The following is an 18,374-nucleotide window of genomic DNA, read 5'->3' on the forward strand; positions in this document are numbered from 1 at the left end:
AATGAAAAGGGTCGGTTTCCTGGATACGAAAATTCTTTACAAGCAGGTGCGCTGCTACGGTAACGTCCAAAATTAAAATTGAAAATGAAATTTCATTCATTTTCGCGAAAACTGTTCGAGTGTAAACAAAAAATTCAGGTCCGACCGGAAGTGAAGTTACATGCTAAAAATACCACTGGTTCCCAAGCCTTCTCTTCCGGTACGTTAAAGATGGCGGACGGGAATGTTGATACTCCTGATGTTGACGGTCCTTCGACAGTGAAAGCGAAAAATTGCAGGTTCTTTCAGACTAAAAGGGGGTGCCAGTTTGGAGATGATTGCCGCTTTGTGCATATGAAAAAGCTTTCAAATGAACCCGGAAGTTTTTTACGCGAGGTTGATGAATTGCGTAGTGGAAAAGAGGATGGGAAACAATACGAGCTGAAGAACTTGAAACCACAAAATGAAGATCATGAACCTTTGGTTAAAGAAAAGGAACCGGGAGAACAGAAAGATTCTTCTTTGGATAGAAAAGGAATTGTTTGTAAATTCTTTCGAAGGAAAAGAGGCTGCTTGAGAGGCGATAAATGCCCCTTTGTGCACGTGATTGCCGATGGTGAATCTTTTGGTAAGCATTCTGAGAAAAATTCTGGCAAAGCGAATGTGAGGACAAAGATACGAACACAACATCATAGAAAAGCAATCGCCAGCCCAGATATTGGTAATGAACAGGAAACCAACACAACGATAGATTCGCCCAATCTACAGTTTACAGAGAACTACAAGAAACAATTAACTGGACAAGGTGATCCACCGACCCAAAGCAACAATGTGACCAATTCCATGGTAACCCAACAGGGATCAGTGGTCACTATGTCAAACGAGAACAATTTGACCAAATTTGTAGAAACTGGTAAAAGGCACCCACGCCATAAAAAAGGCAATGGAGCCAAAGGTACAGATGGTGGTAAAGGGTTACCTGCAATTGCCAAAGCCAAGGGCAAATCTATAACCAACCATACAGAAGCTAGGAAACAGACCTCACTCCTTGAAAAGAACAATGCAAGCAAAGGTGAAGAAATTGTAATTGGGGACCCATTCCCAAAACAGGATGGTGTTACGAAAGGAATTGCTGGTGGACAAGGGGACCAACTTGATAAAAAGAACAGTGGGACCAAAGGTACCAAAAGTGGGTCAGGGATCTCATGTCCTAGCCAGAAATATGCAACAAAAGGTGTAGAACAAGGAGTGGGGTACCAAAACCCCCAAAAGGACAATATACATGTATCTAAAGGAACAGAGAATCCAAAAGGGGCCTACATTGCTAATAAAGACAATGTAAACAGACAAGGGCAAAAGGCTGAAAAGCCGTATAAAGAAAGTGGTTGCGATGTTAGAGGTACCTACACTCTTGCAGATGCCATTTTCATTGAACCTAAGAGACTTCGATCAACTGAGATACAACAGCTTAAGAGACGTTTTGGAGACAGAGGTGGATACAGTGAAATCAAAGAGAATTCTTCTTACAAAATCAAATTCAAACCAACTGATCCTGACTGGGTGAGCGGTCCATTTATTAATGATATGGTCCTGTTAAGGTGGTTGAACAAGGTTTAGTAGTACCTACATCCCACTACATTTATTTTCAAACTTTACAAGTCTGAGCACTCAAAATAATTATTGGTAAAGGGTGAGCTTAAACTAAGGACATTGTATATTTACGCTTGATGCCCTGAGGGCAGCACGTGTCTTAAAATGGGCTCGATATCTTTGTCATTTTTTTTCTTCATGGTAGCCTGAAATCTGCGTCTTTCAATAATTATTAACTCGTTACGCGTGATGCCTCGAGGGCAGCATTGTGGCGGCCATCTTGTTTACATGTTTTAGACTCCACTAGGCCGTTCTCAAAAAAAAAATTGAACCTGTCAAGGCGGTAAATGGAAAGAATAACTTCTAAGAAGCATTCGACAGTTAAAACGGTGGAAATTGGAGAGTTCCTGGCAAAGGAATTGTGCTTTGTTTGACAGTTTTAGAACCACGATGGGAGACTGATCTGAGAAGAGGTCATTGATAAGCTTACAATGTCATAATAGAATTTTGGAAAGTTCTGGTACAACCAAAAGTAGCGTAACACAAGGGACACAACATAACGTGATCTTCGTGACTCAAACTATTCCATTAGCAAGGATAAATTTATCAATCTGCGAAGCATACAATTGGAATAAGTGAATCATTCACAGCATCACGCATAAATGCCAGTATAGGCATCTTGTTAGTTAAGCTGAGAGAGGGTCTTGGTGCCATTTCCATGGTTTACAGAAATTTCAGCTATTAGAATTCCTCCATTATTTGTCTAAAACAAACTCATTTAAATGTTAAAATTGTTCCCACAGATTTTTAACAGAGGTTTTTGTGGCAAATCCTCGTTTAGTGTGTTTATGTTAAATTCCAAATTATTGAAATTTTTCTGTTAAAATTCAGATTTTTTGCAAATAGACCACTTCTCTGTCTTCTGCCAAATTTCATAATGAGTTGTTCTTGAGAAAATGGTGCATTTCCTTGAAAGTCACAAAAGCACTTTCTCAGTTTTGGGGTGAACTGCACATGCAGTGGTATCAACTGAGTTCTAACAGCGAAGGTGAAAAACTTGTAATAAGGCTGGATTTCTTGCAACGTGACTTTCTGTTAGATACAGATCTTACAGAAACTTTCCCAACCTTCAAACTGGGTAATTTTAGGGAGAAAAAAGCACTTTTTTATCCAGATAAAATGAAAGAAAGAAATTGCTTTATTGGTGTCATGTTGTTTTTCACATTCCTTGAACATGTGATGAGTCACTACAGAGCTTGAGCAATTTAACTGTGTTCAACTACAAATGCATTAGGTGAACAGGGGGATAGATTTTTATCAGAAACTTCCCTTCCTGGGGACATGTTTATAATGTAAAATGCTAAAAAGATTACAATAGGTGACTTTTCACTTAATTTTTTCCCCACCAAGTACCAAGTGAAAAAACAAGGGAACCAAAAGCAATATAACATGCCATGAATGGAAGGTCCTTTACTTTTCAGCAGCAAGAAAGCCATAAGAGCTTAGTGAGCAGCCTAGTTTTTCCCCACTAATCCCCCCCCCCACCACCACCACCACTAGTGAGATTGTGCTTCAACCAAGTTCCCTTGCCCCCTCCCCTCCCCTTTCTCTTGCCAGAAAAAAGCTCTATTGGATTGTCAGTGTCTGATCAGAGGCAGTCCAATTTATAACCTTGTATGGGAAATTCACTTCAGTTTTGAAAATGCTTTACAGCGGTTACCAATGACACGCGACCTATCGCCTTCAAAAGACTCCGATAAAGTTGCGTTTTGGTGGACGTCAATCATAGAAAAGCCGTTGAAATTATTTTGAATTCTGAGAACATTTCAAGGCAACAGAACCAAGAAATTGACAGTTTTATCCGCAGACGGATGGTAAACTTTATGAAAGTTGATTTCCAAGCCAGATTATCTAAAAAAATGGGCATTGTTTAGACGAAGCCTTATTTTTTTTATGAAACATTTGAAATCGCTACACCTGATAATAAATCAGCGATGCGTGCAAGTGAGTAAATTATCACGTGCAATGAAAATTGAAATTTTTAATTCAAAAATACCTTTTGTTTGCGCTTGATCTGGCTCGAGAATCAATTTAAATAAAGTTTACCTTCTCTTAGCGAGGCAAATTTCTTAGTTTCTTGCCGGGTTACCTTGGAATCTTGTCAGAATTCAAAATAATTTCAACGGCTTCTGTTTGATTGACGTCCACCAAAACGCAACTTTATCCGACTCTTTTGAATGCCGTAGGTCGTGTGTTATTGGTAACCGCTGTAAAATACAGCCATTGAACTTCGTATGCGTTCAGTTTTATTTTGATTGTTTGGGGGGGTGAAGCAGGCCAGTAACCGCTGTCGACTTTGCCAGAATCTTTTAGAATAAACCAGTAATAATGATAACATAGACACCAAGTTTGAGAACCCGAAATGCTGGTCATATGTGTTGTTAAGAGCGCCGCAGGCGATAGCAGCGAGCACAAAAGGCGCAAGCTTCTAGGGGGGGTCTGGGGGCATGCCCCCCCCAGAAATTTTTGAAAATTATAGTCTCTAAAATGGCCATTTCGTGTAATTCATGTGGTTTTTCAACATGTTTTATGAGCCATTTATTTGTTATTTGTAGGAATCACGGCATGAAAATTAAGATTCTTTTAGGAATTGGCTGATTTTATCAAAAATTCAGAGCTTGAACACAAATGCGGGTTTTTACTCAGTCGCGGGGGGTCAGCGGGTTTAAACGTTCAAATGCGGGCCAGACCCGCCTGTTGCGCAGGGTTGTAGCTAAGAAATTTGTTTGCCGGTTAGCTGAGAAATTGGGCCGGCGAAAGAACGAGCGAAGTGCCTTCTGCCGTCAGCATAGCTGACAGAGGGGTAGGTATGGGAGGGGGTCGCCGCCTCCCATTAGGGGGGTCTGGGGGGCCTCCCCAGGAAATTTTGAAAATTTTAATTCAATTTGGTGCGCTCTGGCGAAATCTAGGGGCTCTATTATGCAAAAAGAAACAGCCATTAAAGAGAAGGTCAGCTGTGGTGCGGCAGTTTGAAACGTGTGGTACAGAGATTCACCCTGAATTTATTCAAAATTTTCTCCCTTGTTTTGACGTTTCCATATTTCCTTCGTGTGGTTTTCGTTGTTTGGCGTTCACTGTACCCCTAAGGAGAATGACAGACCTGGCTTCTGAGCAGACAGTGCTTTGTTTTACTTCAGTTCGCCAATCTATGCTGTTTTAATTTCTTAATTCCCTTCTTGGTGAGCTCACTAGAAGAATAGTTCTTTATTTAAACATGGTAAAATCCATCCGGAGTATAAAAATCAGAAATAACCTAACTCTCCTAAACAAAATTCAAAACCTAACTACAACTAATCTTATCTAACTAAAACCCGTTTTTCATGAATGCCGTGTATACTCTAACATTAAAAATGAAAATACGTGCGTGAGATTTTCAACATTTACTTAACATTAAAATAATGAGAAAGAAAGCTACATCGCTTTCCATTCGTTCCGAAAAGATAAGTGCTTTTAATAAAGTTTGCACTAGAATATCAGAAAATCGATTCTTATAAACGCTTAAAACTGCAAACAAAAGAGCTGACCACTTGGTCGTTCAGCTGTTCATCCAGTTTTGCGGGTTCGTTCACTCGGTTTCTCGTTCGTTCGTTTTCGCCGGCGAGGAGTTTACGTTTCTGGTTTGTTCTCTTGTTCCTCCGTTTGCCCAGTTCTTCTTGCTATTCATGAGCATAAACATGTTATAAGCAATAAAATTTAACCAATTAAAAGCTGTATTAAAACATTACGAAGAAGTTCCTTCACGCTTTTTTTCTCTGTCATGCTACAGAGAAAGACTTCTTCTTTCTCCGAACCTGGTAACAAACTCGTTCCCTATCTTTCGCAATGCCTTGAATGCGGGGGCTACCAAGCTTCGTGTCGACAAGATGGCGGACGCAGAAAACGGAAAGAGGACACAGTAAACAAGTTCTCAAAACAAGACGTTATTTCAATTACTTTATGGCATCGATACTCAAGGTAGCCAGAAGTTTATTCAACCTTTTCACTTAAAATATATTATTCTAAATCGAACAATTGCTAGTGGGTAACTAAAGAACTGTTCATTGCCCTTTTAACTGAGTGTTTTCCACCGAAAATTCTGCCGGCGATGACCTCTTTCCCAGCCGGCGAATTTCGCCGGCAGCCGGCGCTTAGCGACAACCCTGGTTGCGGGTCACTTGGGGTCTATGTGATAAATTATAATTTATTATTATTAGAATTGACTAAGAGACAGTTTGGACATGAATTATGTATTTTAGTTACACGGAATGCCCGCAGGGCAGGCCGTGTCCAGGTTTTGGTTGGGTATCTTTTTTTCCTTCGTCGTAGCCACCAACGTGCACATTAATTTATGCAATAAAATATGTTCTCTCCCAGAAGGGATCTATTGTTCTGATTGTCTTCAACAAAAACAGCCCAATCAAAATCAATATTTGGCGCTTATACCACCAGGGAGGGAATCGAACCTCTCATCTCTACCTGTGTGACGTCAATGCAAATCACCATTTAGAAGGTTGTTTGCATTCAATGGCAGCCACATGTATGAATTTTTAGACTCTGATCTGCCGTTTTCAGACAGAAAACAAACGTTTTTCAAGCAGTAAATCGAAATAATAACTTCTAGGTGGTACTGGAAAGTTGAAACGGTGGAAATTGGGAGAGTTCACAGCGAAGAAACAACGCTTTCACAAACAGATAATAATTTTAGGTGTATACAGGGCCCCTCAGGATAACAGCCCCGTAGCTGATTGGGCCACCCTGTCTAAATAAAGTTCACTTACTTACTTACTTACTAGATCAAATAATTTAATGCAGAGGAAGCCAGACCGGTTCAGCAGGGTCATGACGTTTTTGCAGAGTTATTCCCGGTATGATTCCCAGTAACACAACGATTAAATATCACGCAGTCTCTCTGATTAAAACCATTCAATTATTTCAATTGTGAAGGGAGGATACAGTTGACTATAAAAATAAGCGAAAAAACTGTATCTCTAAATTTAATCTTATTAGAAAGGAGGATGGTTTTTAAATATCTGTGAAACATATCACGGGGCTACATTAAGCATTCTGTGTAATGCCGATTAAGGGCATCTTGTTAATAATTTTTGTTCTTTTTCACCAACAGCCATTTAAAATTGAAGCAGTATACCTTACTGTGAGCTTTCCCGATGATTATCCATTACATGTGAGTTAATTTCTTTTTATTAATATCATATTTTGTCATTGTCATCATCATTATGATTCCTTTAATTACATAACAGTGACACATGAACCACAAGCAGAGGGAGTCAAATGTAGATAATGTGGCTTCCAACTTGGCTAATGTGCATGTCATTAAATTGTTATCCTGCTATTGTGAAGTTTTCTATCTTTTCATCTTGGTAGATTTTTAACGTGTCATTGTCTGAGGAACAAGACCTTCCTCAGGACATCATCAGGTATGCATTATTAGAGGATATGTCTCAACTGACTATATTTTGACGTGTGAGCAGTGATTTGTCCAGTGGACGCTACGCTACCTGGAGAAACCATTGCTCGCAAGGTAATTTTGATGGGACTTTGGGTAATTGTGATCAAATGTTAAAGGCTCAATTGAATTACATAAAAGATACATTTGTTCATAGTTAGTTACTAACTATGATTTGTTATATGGGAGTGTATAATGGGAGTGTATAATTCATGAGAGTCCTGCTTGACTTGTACCTCTCATTTCATAATATTGTTACTTACTGGTAACAATAAACACCCAATGTGCTTGTTACAAAGTACAAAAAAATTGCTTCCTTGAGAGGGGTTTTAAAGTAACAATCATTCATTGTATTAAAGCAAAGTAATCTGCCAACAGAAACTGTTATATTCTTAAGATATTTACAGTTAAAAAAAATTGTCTCTCCTTAAACCACAACGGCCTTAAAAACCTGTCCTGGTTTAGAGGGGTGGGATTTATTTGGGGGGAGTTTGAATTAAAGGAGGTGTTAATTTAATAATGTATCACAAAATTAATTAATTGATGTCAGTAATATTTTATGCATTGCATGGTTCTCTTTAGACCTTTCCAACTTTGACAATGTTGTGGTGTAATTTGTCGTCAGTAAGAGGACAGATACATAAAAAACTGATGTCAATTTTTTTTTTTTTTTTTTGCAATAACAAATTTAGCAAACAATTTACCGGTAGGCTCAAACACAAGTAACCAGAGAATAATGCAAGTACAAAACAGAGAGTAAACAGAGAATGTTAGCAAAACTTAAATTTTATTGTCATAATAGGGAGATTTTCAGGCTCGCAAACAAAAGTCTAAAAGAATAACTTAGCAAGACACTGGAGAAGTTAAATTTTGAACTAACTTGTATTCCAGTTGACAATTTTCTCCTCAAAATAATTCACGAAACACAGTTATTTATAGCTCCAGTCATTCAAGTCTCTGCAGTAATTCCTACTCGCTACTGATTTGTGCATCAAACCTAACAAATCCTCGCCTTTCTGCTCCAGAGCTGCATTTTAGTTTCTTTTGTTTTACCTGAAGTGTTTAGACAATTTTCTCATGCAAGAATAATAAATTATTTATTTTATTATAGTTTTGAGCTTGAATTCTCGCCACTATAAAGAACACAGTGATAAAAGTTTTGTGAAAGCCGCACTGATGGATTATCTGCTCCCTATAGCTACCTTTTCATCCGTCTTTATGCTTATTGGCAATAAAAATTAGCCAATGAGCTCACAAGAATTTTGACAGTTTACTTACCACTTTTTTAAAAATTATATGTTTTCAAAATTAATAATTTGAATACAAAGAAAAGAAATTTATTTTGTATGTAATATCATTCATAATAGTCTTCCACATAATTATTATTTTCTTGATTGGAGAGTGCCAGATTTATTTTCTATTTTGTAGCATTCATTTCATGATTGTAAAATAAAAAAGTTAATAAATAAAATAATTTATAAGTCAATCTTTTAAAAGAGTTTGACAGTCCACTTCCTGTTGATCATTTTGTATGATAAAGTATTAGACTATCTTTAGTTTATATTTATTTTAATGAATTCTTTTTTCAAGGTTTGTAACTCAAAGAATTCAACAGTGGGCATTACAGCAAGAACAAACTGGAAAACCTCAAGGAAATTTGAAGCTGTTCTTCCGTCCGTTTCTACGTTGGTTTGATAAGAATTTAGGATCTTTCTTCATCGATGCAGGAAAAGAGGTTAATTGACATAGCTCACTAACTATAATTCAGCTTGCTCAAGGGACATTGCATGAACACAAATAATTTGTGTTCATGCAATGTCCCTTAATTATTAATATTATGATTATTAATAGTTACAACCCACCCATTAATTTTCGCGCAATTTTATTGGCTACTTTGCGTCATGTGGTGCAAATTCACAGGACGGTTATCACGCAATAACCCCCGCCTGCATCGATATTTGCCCTCCTATTGTTTCCATTGAAAAGAAAGGCCTTTCAATGAAAGTTGAAAACCTGGTGTGTGTGTCAATCAATAGTCCCAATAACTTTTCAGGCCTGAAAAACTATTATAATCAATTTATTATCATTTTGAAAGGTTTATTTCAAGGTACATTTTATAATTATTTAATTAATTTTGAAAGATAAAATGTTGAAAACTTAACACGATTAAGAAGCACTTTGGGCTAGTTTGCATGAAAAACTACCTTCACTTGAGAGGATTTGGATTTGAAAGCTACTTTTTTGTCCCAGAAACTCTTCAGGAGTTTGCGGAAATTGAAATGCATGCCTTGCCTGTATCCTGCTTGTGAATTATGATAGAAAACCGTAACCTAGTGGGTGACACATCCTCCATGGGTAATGGTTTAAAGGGTTGCCATTATAGCTATTGGTAATTCCTGGCTTTCAACCAGTCATGTAGTCTAGTCATTTTTATTTTAAATAGATTTATTGTGAGTATCTTTAGTTAGTATTTATACTTGTCTTATTATTTTTTAAACTGTACATAGATGGGAAAAAATATGTTTGTTTCAAGCATCACTGGAGTTGACAATACAGCATGTGAAATCCCTCCTTATAAACTACAATTAGACACTCATGATCCAATCAGTGGCTTACCACTCAATCCCCAACAGTTACAAGACGTTGGCTATGGCAGGTTGTGTGATGACACAGCAACTGATGGTGAACTGATGGTAACTCAAGTCAATCAAGCATCAGATGATGGTTTCAATGATCACACAGCTGAGGAGGACAGCAAAGGATTGGAGAGATTGAACGAAGATACAGAAGTTTTAGAAAATTTGGAGGCTTTTACAACAGACAGTACAGGCTGTACCGCTAACCCTCTTGCAAATAACAGAACAATAAATACTGATGTCGGTTGTAGAATCGGTGGTGACATGATGTTGGTTGTTGATTATATGAAGCAAGGAATGGACATAGATAGCTCAAGCTTAAACTGTGACCAAAGTTGCGCCAACCAACAAACAGCACAATCATCTCAGTCAGACACTCGTGATAATGATACTGCTACCTTGAAACCTGCAGAGAGAGGAACTCAAATTCAGTTCAAGGGATTAAACCTGGAAGAAAGCACCAGCTCCTTGAGGGGGAACAAAATAGTGTTCACTTTGGAGTGTAACAGGTGCAAACAGAGGATTGATCAGCAATTGTCTGCATCAGGGTAGGTGTTCAAGTATACTAGTTTAATTTTTCTTCACGAAATTTAATTAATTGCTTGTTGGGGGAAAATGGACAAGTTTACTCTAATACTTGGCCAGATATTGGTTTATTTAATTGTGAGATTTTTTAATTTCTTATAAATATTTATTATAATTCTTTGCTTCAAGTTTATTATTCAAACCCAGTGGATAGTTTAATAAATTTCAGCTTTCTCTTCATCGTGTTCTTTCTTTGCAGTTCTGTTGTTAAACAATGTACCAGATGTGCTTCATCATTTGCGGTGACATACAGACCAGCTGTCATTCATCAGTTCTCATCTATTTTGGGTTATCTAGATGTGGATGGGTAAGTTCCCTGAGTGTTAGATTGTGATCATGGGTTAGTAATTAAAAAACTGCAAAAAATATAAATATCTACAAAATGCTTTCTGTGGTTTAACGTTTTTGTTCAAACACTCTTTTCTTGGGGGTGGGGTGGGGGAGAGGTGCTGCATTTAAGATTATGAGGTTTGTTTTGATCTACATTTAGAAGGTTTAATGGTGTTTCATCACATGGTTCATTTTATGCCCGCAAATTATTTACATAATAATGTGATTTTATCACTTTGTATTCAATACCCATATCAAAGGGTTTTAAAGGTACAATCAAATTGTGAAACTTAAAAACATCCCTGCAGAGCAATATGACCCTGAAGTAGGTTGTGTTGATTGGAGTGTGCAGAGGATTGTTTAAGGGTTTATAAGTCTAACATGTTTTTCTGTTTTCTTGTTGAACATTGTTGTTGTTGTTGATCGTTGTTCAGGGTCAGCTTAGCTTTTAGCAGTGTGCAGTATGATTTGATACAATGTTTCTGTGACATCTCATTAGATGTGCACCATTTGATGTGGTTCTACCAGAAAGCGAGTTGCTGCTGGGTTGTTTCCATTGTTCTAAAGAAACAACAGTAAAGGTAATTGTACTTACTAGTAGGGAGCTTAAGCACAGACGTTTTGGTGAGCCACGGATGGCAACCGGAAGTCGAATGTTTCCTTTTTTGGCGTGGTTTTGCTCCTTACCACGGACAGGAAAAGCTCTTGTTGATGACTGTGGCTTAACATTACAAATGCAATGACGTGAAAACACTCAAAAAGGGAAAATTCAATTTCCGGTTGCCATCCGTGGCTCAAAAACGTCTGTACCCTCATTTCAGGTCATGTTACACTAGGCAACGATTCCTGCAACTTGTGTCACAACAAAATTGTCAGGCAAGTTCAGGGATGTAGCTAAAATTTTATACAGGCGGTAATGTGTTTATTATTATTATTATTATTATTATTATTATTATTATTATTATTATTATTATTATGTGCACTTAACATGGCGTTACTTAATTTGATGTGCCGCAGGCGCATCCCTATGAGGGGAGTCCGGGGGCATGCTCCCTCAGAAAATTTTGAAATTTAGACTCTCGGAACTGATGTGTTTTCCTCGATTTTCTGAAGGCCCGGCAGGCAAGTTGCCAGAAAAATTGTCTTCAGAAATTCACTGACCTACAGAAAAGTAGGCAGCTGAAAATACAAAGTAGCTGTGATTTTAGCCAGCTCCCGGCACTTAATAAGAACCACGGTAACTACTATCATCTCACTGTGGTGATTGGAAACAGAATTTTATCTGTGAAGGAAAATTTAGTCCTCTTAAACTAATCTAGAGGCTGAACATGATCTTAAAGTTCTGACAGAGACTGTTTTAGAGGTCAATAGCTCTGGGGAAATAAAAAAAAACAATACCAATAGCCAGTTTTGGACTTAATATAAATATCTAGACACAAGACTGTTGGTCAAAAGAAGAAGTGTTTTTTGGAACGAGACTGTAACAGAAAATCACCCGTAATCACGGTATTATTTTACAGTGCCCTGTAGTCAGTCGCTTAAATGCATTTTACGTTTCCCACAAGCCGATAGTTATGCGGTCTTGCAATATTGTTCAAGTTGCTACAGCTGAGAAAACTGATTGTTAGGCTCATTTAAGAAGATGTGTGTAAGTTACAGCACTTCTTTCAATGGTAAAAAATACTAATGACGAGAAATTGTCCACTGCTGCTTGTAGGGTCTGCAGTATGGAGGAAATTGGAGCTGGTGCAGTCACTGTCATCAGAAACTCAGATTCGAGATTCAATCCACTCGCTTCCAACAGCTACAGACTGATGTGTCTAACACAACAGGTTGGATAATAGTCTACTGTCAAATACCGAATATAAGCTCTCTGACAACACTCTATTGTATTTTAAATAGTTTCTTTCGTTTACGGATACTAACACATCACCATTTACTATTTTAGAAAATTTAGTTGTGAAGTATGATTTAACATAGGTCAATCTTGCACGATATTATTCAAGGACTCAGGGCATAATCGTCTTAATAGCTTATAGATCTCGAATTTTAGGTCTATTTTTGTTTTGCTCAAAAATGCCTGAATTTTTGAACGTGGACTTCAATTTAATCAGAGAACATCGCTCTGTGTTTTTTCGCTCCAAAGCCGGCATCCACGTTTCCACTTTTTTGTTTGTTTTTCTTTCGCGTACTCGATATTTTTGCCAGTTTTTCTCGAAAACTATGCGGGAAAAAACACAGAAACTGAAACATTCAGGATGTTTTCTGACTAGATTGAAGGCCACATGCAAGAATTCAGACATCACTTTTGAACAAAACGAAAGATCTACCTAAAATTCTTCACTGGCGGGTTATATTGCCAGTCCTTCAATTAACTTAGATAAAATCAGTTCCATTATAAATAATATCTTGACACAGACATCAGTTTCTGTAGTTCGTTAAACAAACTCTCACTCTTGAAATAAATTGAATTTAAGTTGTTGAGATTCAACAAAATTCCGCTGGAAAACAAGGAAATCGTATTTCAGTGTCAGACAAAGCAGGATTTTAGTATCGTCTATTTTCGCTTTTTATAATTTTCCCTCGGGCCGTCGATTTGTTATGTAAGAGGTGGGTTCCCCTTAAAACTTAAGGTAGCGGGTCGTTGCGGAAAACAGTACTCCAAAATCAAAGGCAATGTTTCCGACAAACAACAGGAATACAATTTGTTTCAGGAAAAGAGTTGAATGGAAGTAACATAGAAGAAGCTATTTCATTTAATTATTATTATTATTATTATTATTATTATTATTATTATTATTATTATTTTTATTTTATTTTATTTTTTTTTATTATTATTTTTTTTATTTTTTTTAATCAAAATGAATTTTAAATATTGAATTGTAAATAGGTTTTAATAGCTCTTTTTTCCACTTTTTTTAAAACTTGTAAATATCAATTTTGCTTGGAATATTATAATAAAGAAAGATTTATTATTAAAATTTTTTTATTATTATTATTATTTTTGTTATATTGGATATGAATTCATAATGCTTGTGGACCATTGAAGGGAAAGATCTACAATCATGTGATGTTTTCCCTTAGTTTCTCTCAGAAAAAGCACGGTTCTTAGTGCCTCTTCAAAACCCAAGAAACCACCGCAAAGCTCCGGAGTGAAGGAGGGTCAGTCACTACCGGCAAATGGAACGTGTAAACATTACAAGAAGAGTTACAGATGGCTCAGGTAAGCTGATCAGTATGTCTTCCAAGTAATACACAGGTGACATGGGCGTCACATCTTAAGATTGGTGGTCAGAGTGTTAGCTTCTACCGTTGGGTTTTTTCCCTAGACAAGAATCTTTGCTCCACATTGTCTCTCTTCACCCAGGTGTATAAATGGATACTGGCGACACAATAGATATACTCCTGAGGGGTACCCCTGCAATAGACTAACGTCCCAGGTCGTGGGTTCGATTCCCGCCAAGGTCAAAGATTTTTTTTGTCCCTTGCGGTCTCCCATTTCCATAATGAGGCTAGTTGGAATTTTATGGCTTCACTCAACACTTTAACATGCACTACAGAGTTACTTTTCGGATCCATCATTCCCATCGCATAGTAGTATGAAGTTGAGCTACGAGGCCAGACGGACCCAGACGGGAGCAAGTCGTAGGTGATAATGGTAGTCATTGCGGCAATGTGAATGTTAAGGCTAGGTTCACTTAGCACTTAAACATACACCACAGTGTTAATTCTCTGATCCATCATTTGCGTCCTTAGTGCTAGCGGCACAACATTCATTTGTACTCTGTGATGTGACTTGTTGCGTGACGTGTGACGGCAAAGCAGTTCCCGTATATAATAGTTTCTAGGGCCAATCCAATGCTCCCGAAAATATATGCTTTTTTTGGCGATGTAGTTCTGCTATGCATATCGTCTCGTTATTGTGTTCTACCAGTACTTAAAACGTGCGAGCTTACCTAAAAGCTATACAAATAAAAAAGCCCGACTATTTTTCTATTTTAGTATATTGGGACTGGTTTTGGTAAAATAAGTTTTAATGTTTAAATATTTGACGTGAAATACTCTTATTTAGCCTCACACGGCCTATGCTGCACTATTGTTTTGATAGAGCGGTCGTGATTACTTAAAACTCTTGTGTCACGTGTTTTATCCAACTGCAAGAGAATCGTAACTGCGAAAGGCTTGTTGCACAGTTGAACTGAGTAACTTCACATTTTTCTCTATCACATCTCCCCAATGTATTTCCATAATACAATCCGGACGTTTAATCTGGTTTTTCGATTAAACGAAAGGACACATGATTGATGTGTTAACGACGTTTGCCATACTGTAATAGGTTCCCTTGTTGTGGGAAATGCTACCCGTGCGATCTGTGTCACGAGGAAGAAGAAAACCATGAAATGAAATACGCCACAAGAATGGTGTGTGGCTTCTGCTCAAGGGAACAGGTTTGTCTTGATTTTAGTCCATTGGCTTTTAATTTAAACTAAACTACAGCAGAGCGATCATTTACATACAGGGGTACTTCTCTGTGGAATAGTCTACCTAAGGAGATTCGGGATATTAGATCTTTAGACTCTTTTAAAAAACAAATCATGAATCGCGCTTTGTATAAATTCTTAGAAAATAATTAATGATTGCAATGCAAATCTTATGATGTTGTATTTTAATTCGTTGGTAGTTCTGAGGATGTGTAACATACGCATTATCCTTTATTTAGATATCTTCTTATAGTATTTATATTGTATTTTGTTTCTTTTATATATCTCATTGTAATTGGTTTCTGAAAAACCATTAGTGGACGCTTTTTGTTTCGTCTTTGTTGTTGCTGGTCTGTTCATTAATTTGTTTTGTCGTTTGTTGCTGTTGTTGTTGTTGTTGTTTTGTTTTTGCTTTGACGATGAATCTGTCGGTTCTTTTCCTATGCTGGGAACTCGACAGGGAATGTAGACAACTTTTGCAGAAATATGTCTCTAACTTATTTGATGAGAAAACAGAAATCTGTCTTCCCTAATTTTCACTACGTTTTAGTAGCGTTTCAATAACACTACAGACGCCGATACTTGATTCTATAAAGCTTAAATTTGCAAGTTATCATAATTTTATGGAAACATGGAAATAATACTGGGTCCAGAGTAGTTCTGTTTGATACGTAACAGTTTTCTCTCCTCGTTGCCCTGTGTGAAACGAAAATTGCGCCCGCGGAAACCGTGCCACGAGTCGTACAAATGACAAAATCGAAAGACATAAAAACAAAAACAAAAAACGGTTATGGATAACAAGGGTCCATGGCTATTCATTGTACAAAGCATTTTTTTGGTCCTCAACGAGAGATATTCGAAGACAACAGTGTCTTAATATACGGCAGAAAAGAACTTCTCTAGACCCTCTGAAATAGTTTCTATTTCTTACGTACAACACACGGTGTCACTTTACTGGCATGCGTATAAGTGGATTTGCATGGTCCAGGAAACTGTTGCATGTGTTTTCTATCCCGCCTCTTATTTCTTACTATGTTTTGTACGTTTATTTTCTTTCAGCCCTACTCGCAACAGCCTTGCATCGGCTGTAAGGCAGCGGTTACCAAGTCACATTCAGCTCACTGGGAGGGAGGCAAAGGATGCCGGGACAAGCTGGCCATGAGTAGGTCAGTGTAGATGTTTCCATCGTGTGTTATCATCACGTTTCTCTCATCTCGCGAAACAACAAATTGATTGTTTGTTCTTTTCTGTAGAAACGACAACCAAAAATACCGACAGCAGGGAAAGACAGCTTCACGCAAAGCTCAAAAGCGTTCTGAAGGAAAGGGAAAAGGCAACAAAGGAAGTAAATAAAGCCTGGATGCGTTGTGAATATGACATTTGCTGTCGAGTGCAACGATTGACAAGCTAGCGCCTTTATGAAAAATAAAATAGTTTAAATTTGTATTTCTTACTGATACGAGAAGGAAAAACGACTGAGATGGCCATGGAGCGGATTCAAAGAGTTCAATCTGTAATTTTTTTGCGGTCATGAATGAATTAATACCGGAATGTTGTAATATGGTGACCCAATTTGCAATAAGAGGCGTTTAAACACATGAAAACGGTGTTGAAACACTTTTTAAGGGTCAAAATGTGCTGTGTGTCATTTTGATAATCCAGTAACTGGAGAATTCATGTAAAATAATGCTTCGATATGAAGCCTTGCAACAATGATTTTCTTTGCTTGCCCGTAAATTGCTGCTTTAAAACGTTTTGTTGGGTTTTTGGCATGTTTAAACAGTGTCTACACGCATTGAAAATTTCATCAGTTTTGTTTAAAACACTAAAAAAGGTTTTGCACCTTAATCCCTCTTATTGTAGATAGGGTCACAATTGTTTTATGACATCAACATAGCCGATAAAAACGATATAATAAAAAGTCCAAGTTGATCAATTAGGTATCTGCATTTAAGGTGTCATTTCAACGTGTTAACAATACTGAGTGGAGTTAGATGATAAAGCAGCAGTGTTTTTTAAAACGGTTCAGTTCTTGACGGTTTGAGCTTCATCAAAAAATATTTTGACATCATTCTGTAACGAAATGGGTAGCACTAAGGCGAGTTACACTCTGCCAGGGTTCTATGCCCGGGTTGTTCAGATTTCTTGGTCCCCAAGAAGTAATCGTGTTCTCGTTCAATGTAGCGCTCACCATTTTGTTTACTGTATCGAAGAGAGGAATGGGGATAAAGCGTGGGAACAGACAAAATCCCATTCAGACTAGTGCCTGAGTGGTGCCCGTTGAGGAAGCGCCCGTGCCAGGGCACGGTGCCTAGATTTTTTGTGAGCTTTGATCTTTGTGGGCTCTGTATTAATAAGGTAGCCTTGACACGAATTCTGTCAGGGATCGTATGAACTGCATGTCCACCATATGGAGGTTCCCGTATAAGGAGAGGTTCAACTGTAGCTTCAAATCTTTGTCAGAACCTAACTACAATTCAGCTACTAATGCGCCGATCAGTTCCAACCTTTAACAATCCCCCCTTCCCCCCTCCCTCTGCCGGGCATACGAGTAGGGCATTTGACAGGAAAGGCCTTCCAGAGACAGGGAGATTTGAACTTTACCTGGTTGGGGTGGAGAATTTGAACATAAAGTGTGATGTTTACATCTTTCTTCTTTTCCAGTGGAATACACGTGGTTTCTGATCCATGGATGAGGGCAAAATGTTGCTTTTGTGTGCGATTGGCTCGCTAAAAAGGGCCTCCACAAACTTTGCTGTGTTTTCGAAGGCACCCAATGAAAACATTAAAGCGAACCAGTTATTCCCTGCATTATTTTTTCGTCTTTTAAGGGTCAATTTTGAGTAAGCTAATAAGAAACGGAACCTTTTCGCCAAATTTGCGAGGTCAGTACAGGCTTGGCTTTGCGAAATGCCAGGTGGCCTTTTTTCGCATTTCTAACGACAAATTTGCCTCTCCTAAAACAAAAGTGATTGGTTTTGAGCGTTGCGAAAGTTTGAGGTCTCTTCATATTAAATCATGAAGTAATCTGCCATTACATTTAAGAAAAACTTTATCTTTAAAGGAATTTGCACCTGAAGAATATTACTACATTCTCTTAATTTGTATTCTTCTTTTTTTATTATATTTCTTGATTATGTATGTATGTACTTATTTACTTTTTAGCTGGTGTAAAGGTAACCCTTCAGTGAGGGGCGTAGCTCCTGTTTAGGGTTTTCCTGTCAATACTTTTCTTTGTATTGCCAAACTATTAAAGTAAACAAAACGCTA

The 18,374-nt window shown here is 37.7% G+C and overlaps 1 protein-coding gene across 1 annotated transcript; it reads left to right on the top strand.

Moving 5' to 3' along the window:
- Positions 1 to 84: 84 nt before the first annotated feature.
- LOC146476843 (uncharacterized) lies at positions 85 to 17,001 on the top strand. The gene is made up of 12 exons (XM_085113946.1): positions 85 to 1,539; positions 6,731 to 6,790; positions 6,991 to 7,043; positions 8,663 to 8,807; positions 9,580 to 10,256; positions 10,493 to 10,600; positions 11,123 to 11,204; positions 12,341 to 12,455; positions 13,708 to 13,846; positions 14,960 to 15,071; positions 16,164 to 16,270; positions 16,358 to 17,001. Exons 1-12 carry the CDS (start codon positions 85 to 87, stop codon positions 16,455 to 16,457), a joined length of 3,153 nt encoding a protein of 1,050 aa, XP_084970072.1. The 3' UTR covers positions 16,458 to 17,001.
- Positions 17,002 to 18,374: the final 1,373 nt, after the last annotated feature.

The sequence above is a fragment of the Pavona decussata genome, unplaced genomic scaffold (assembly GCF_977016875.1).
Source record: "Pavona decussata unplaced genomic scaffold, jaPavDecu1.1 SCAFFOLD_72, whole genome shotgun sequence".
NCBI classification, from domain to species: Eukaryota; Metazoa; Cnidaria; class Anthozoa; order Scleractinia; family Agariciidae; genus Pavona; species Pavona decussata.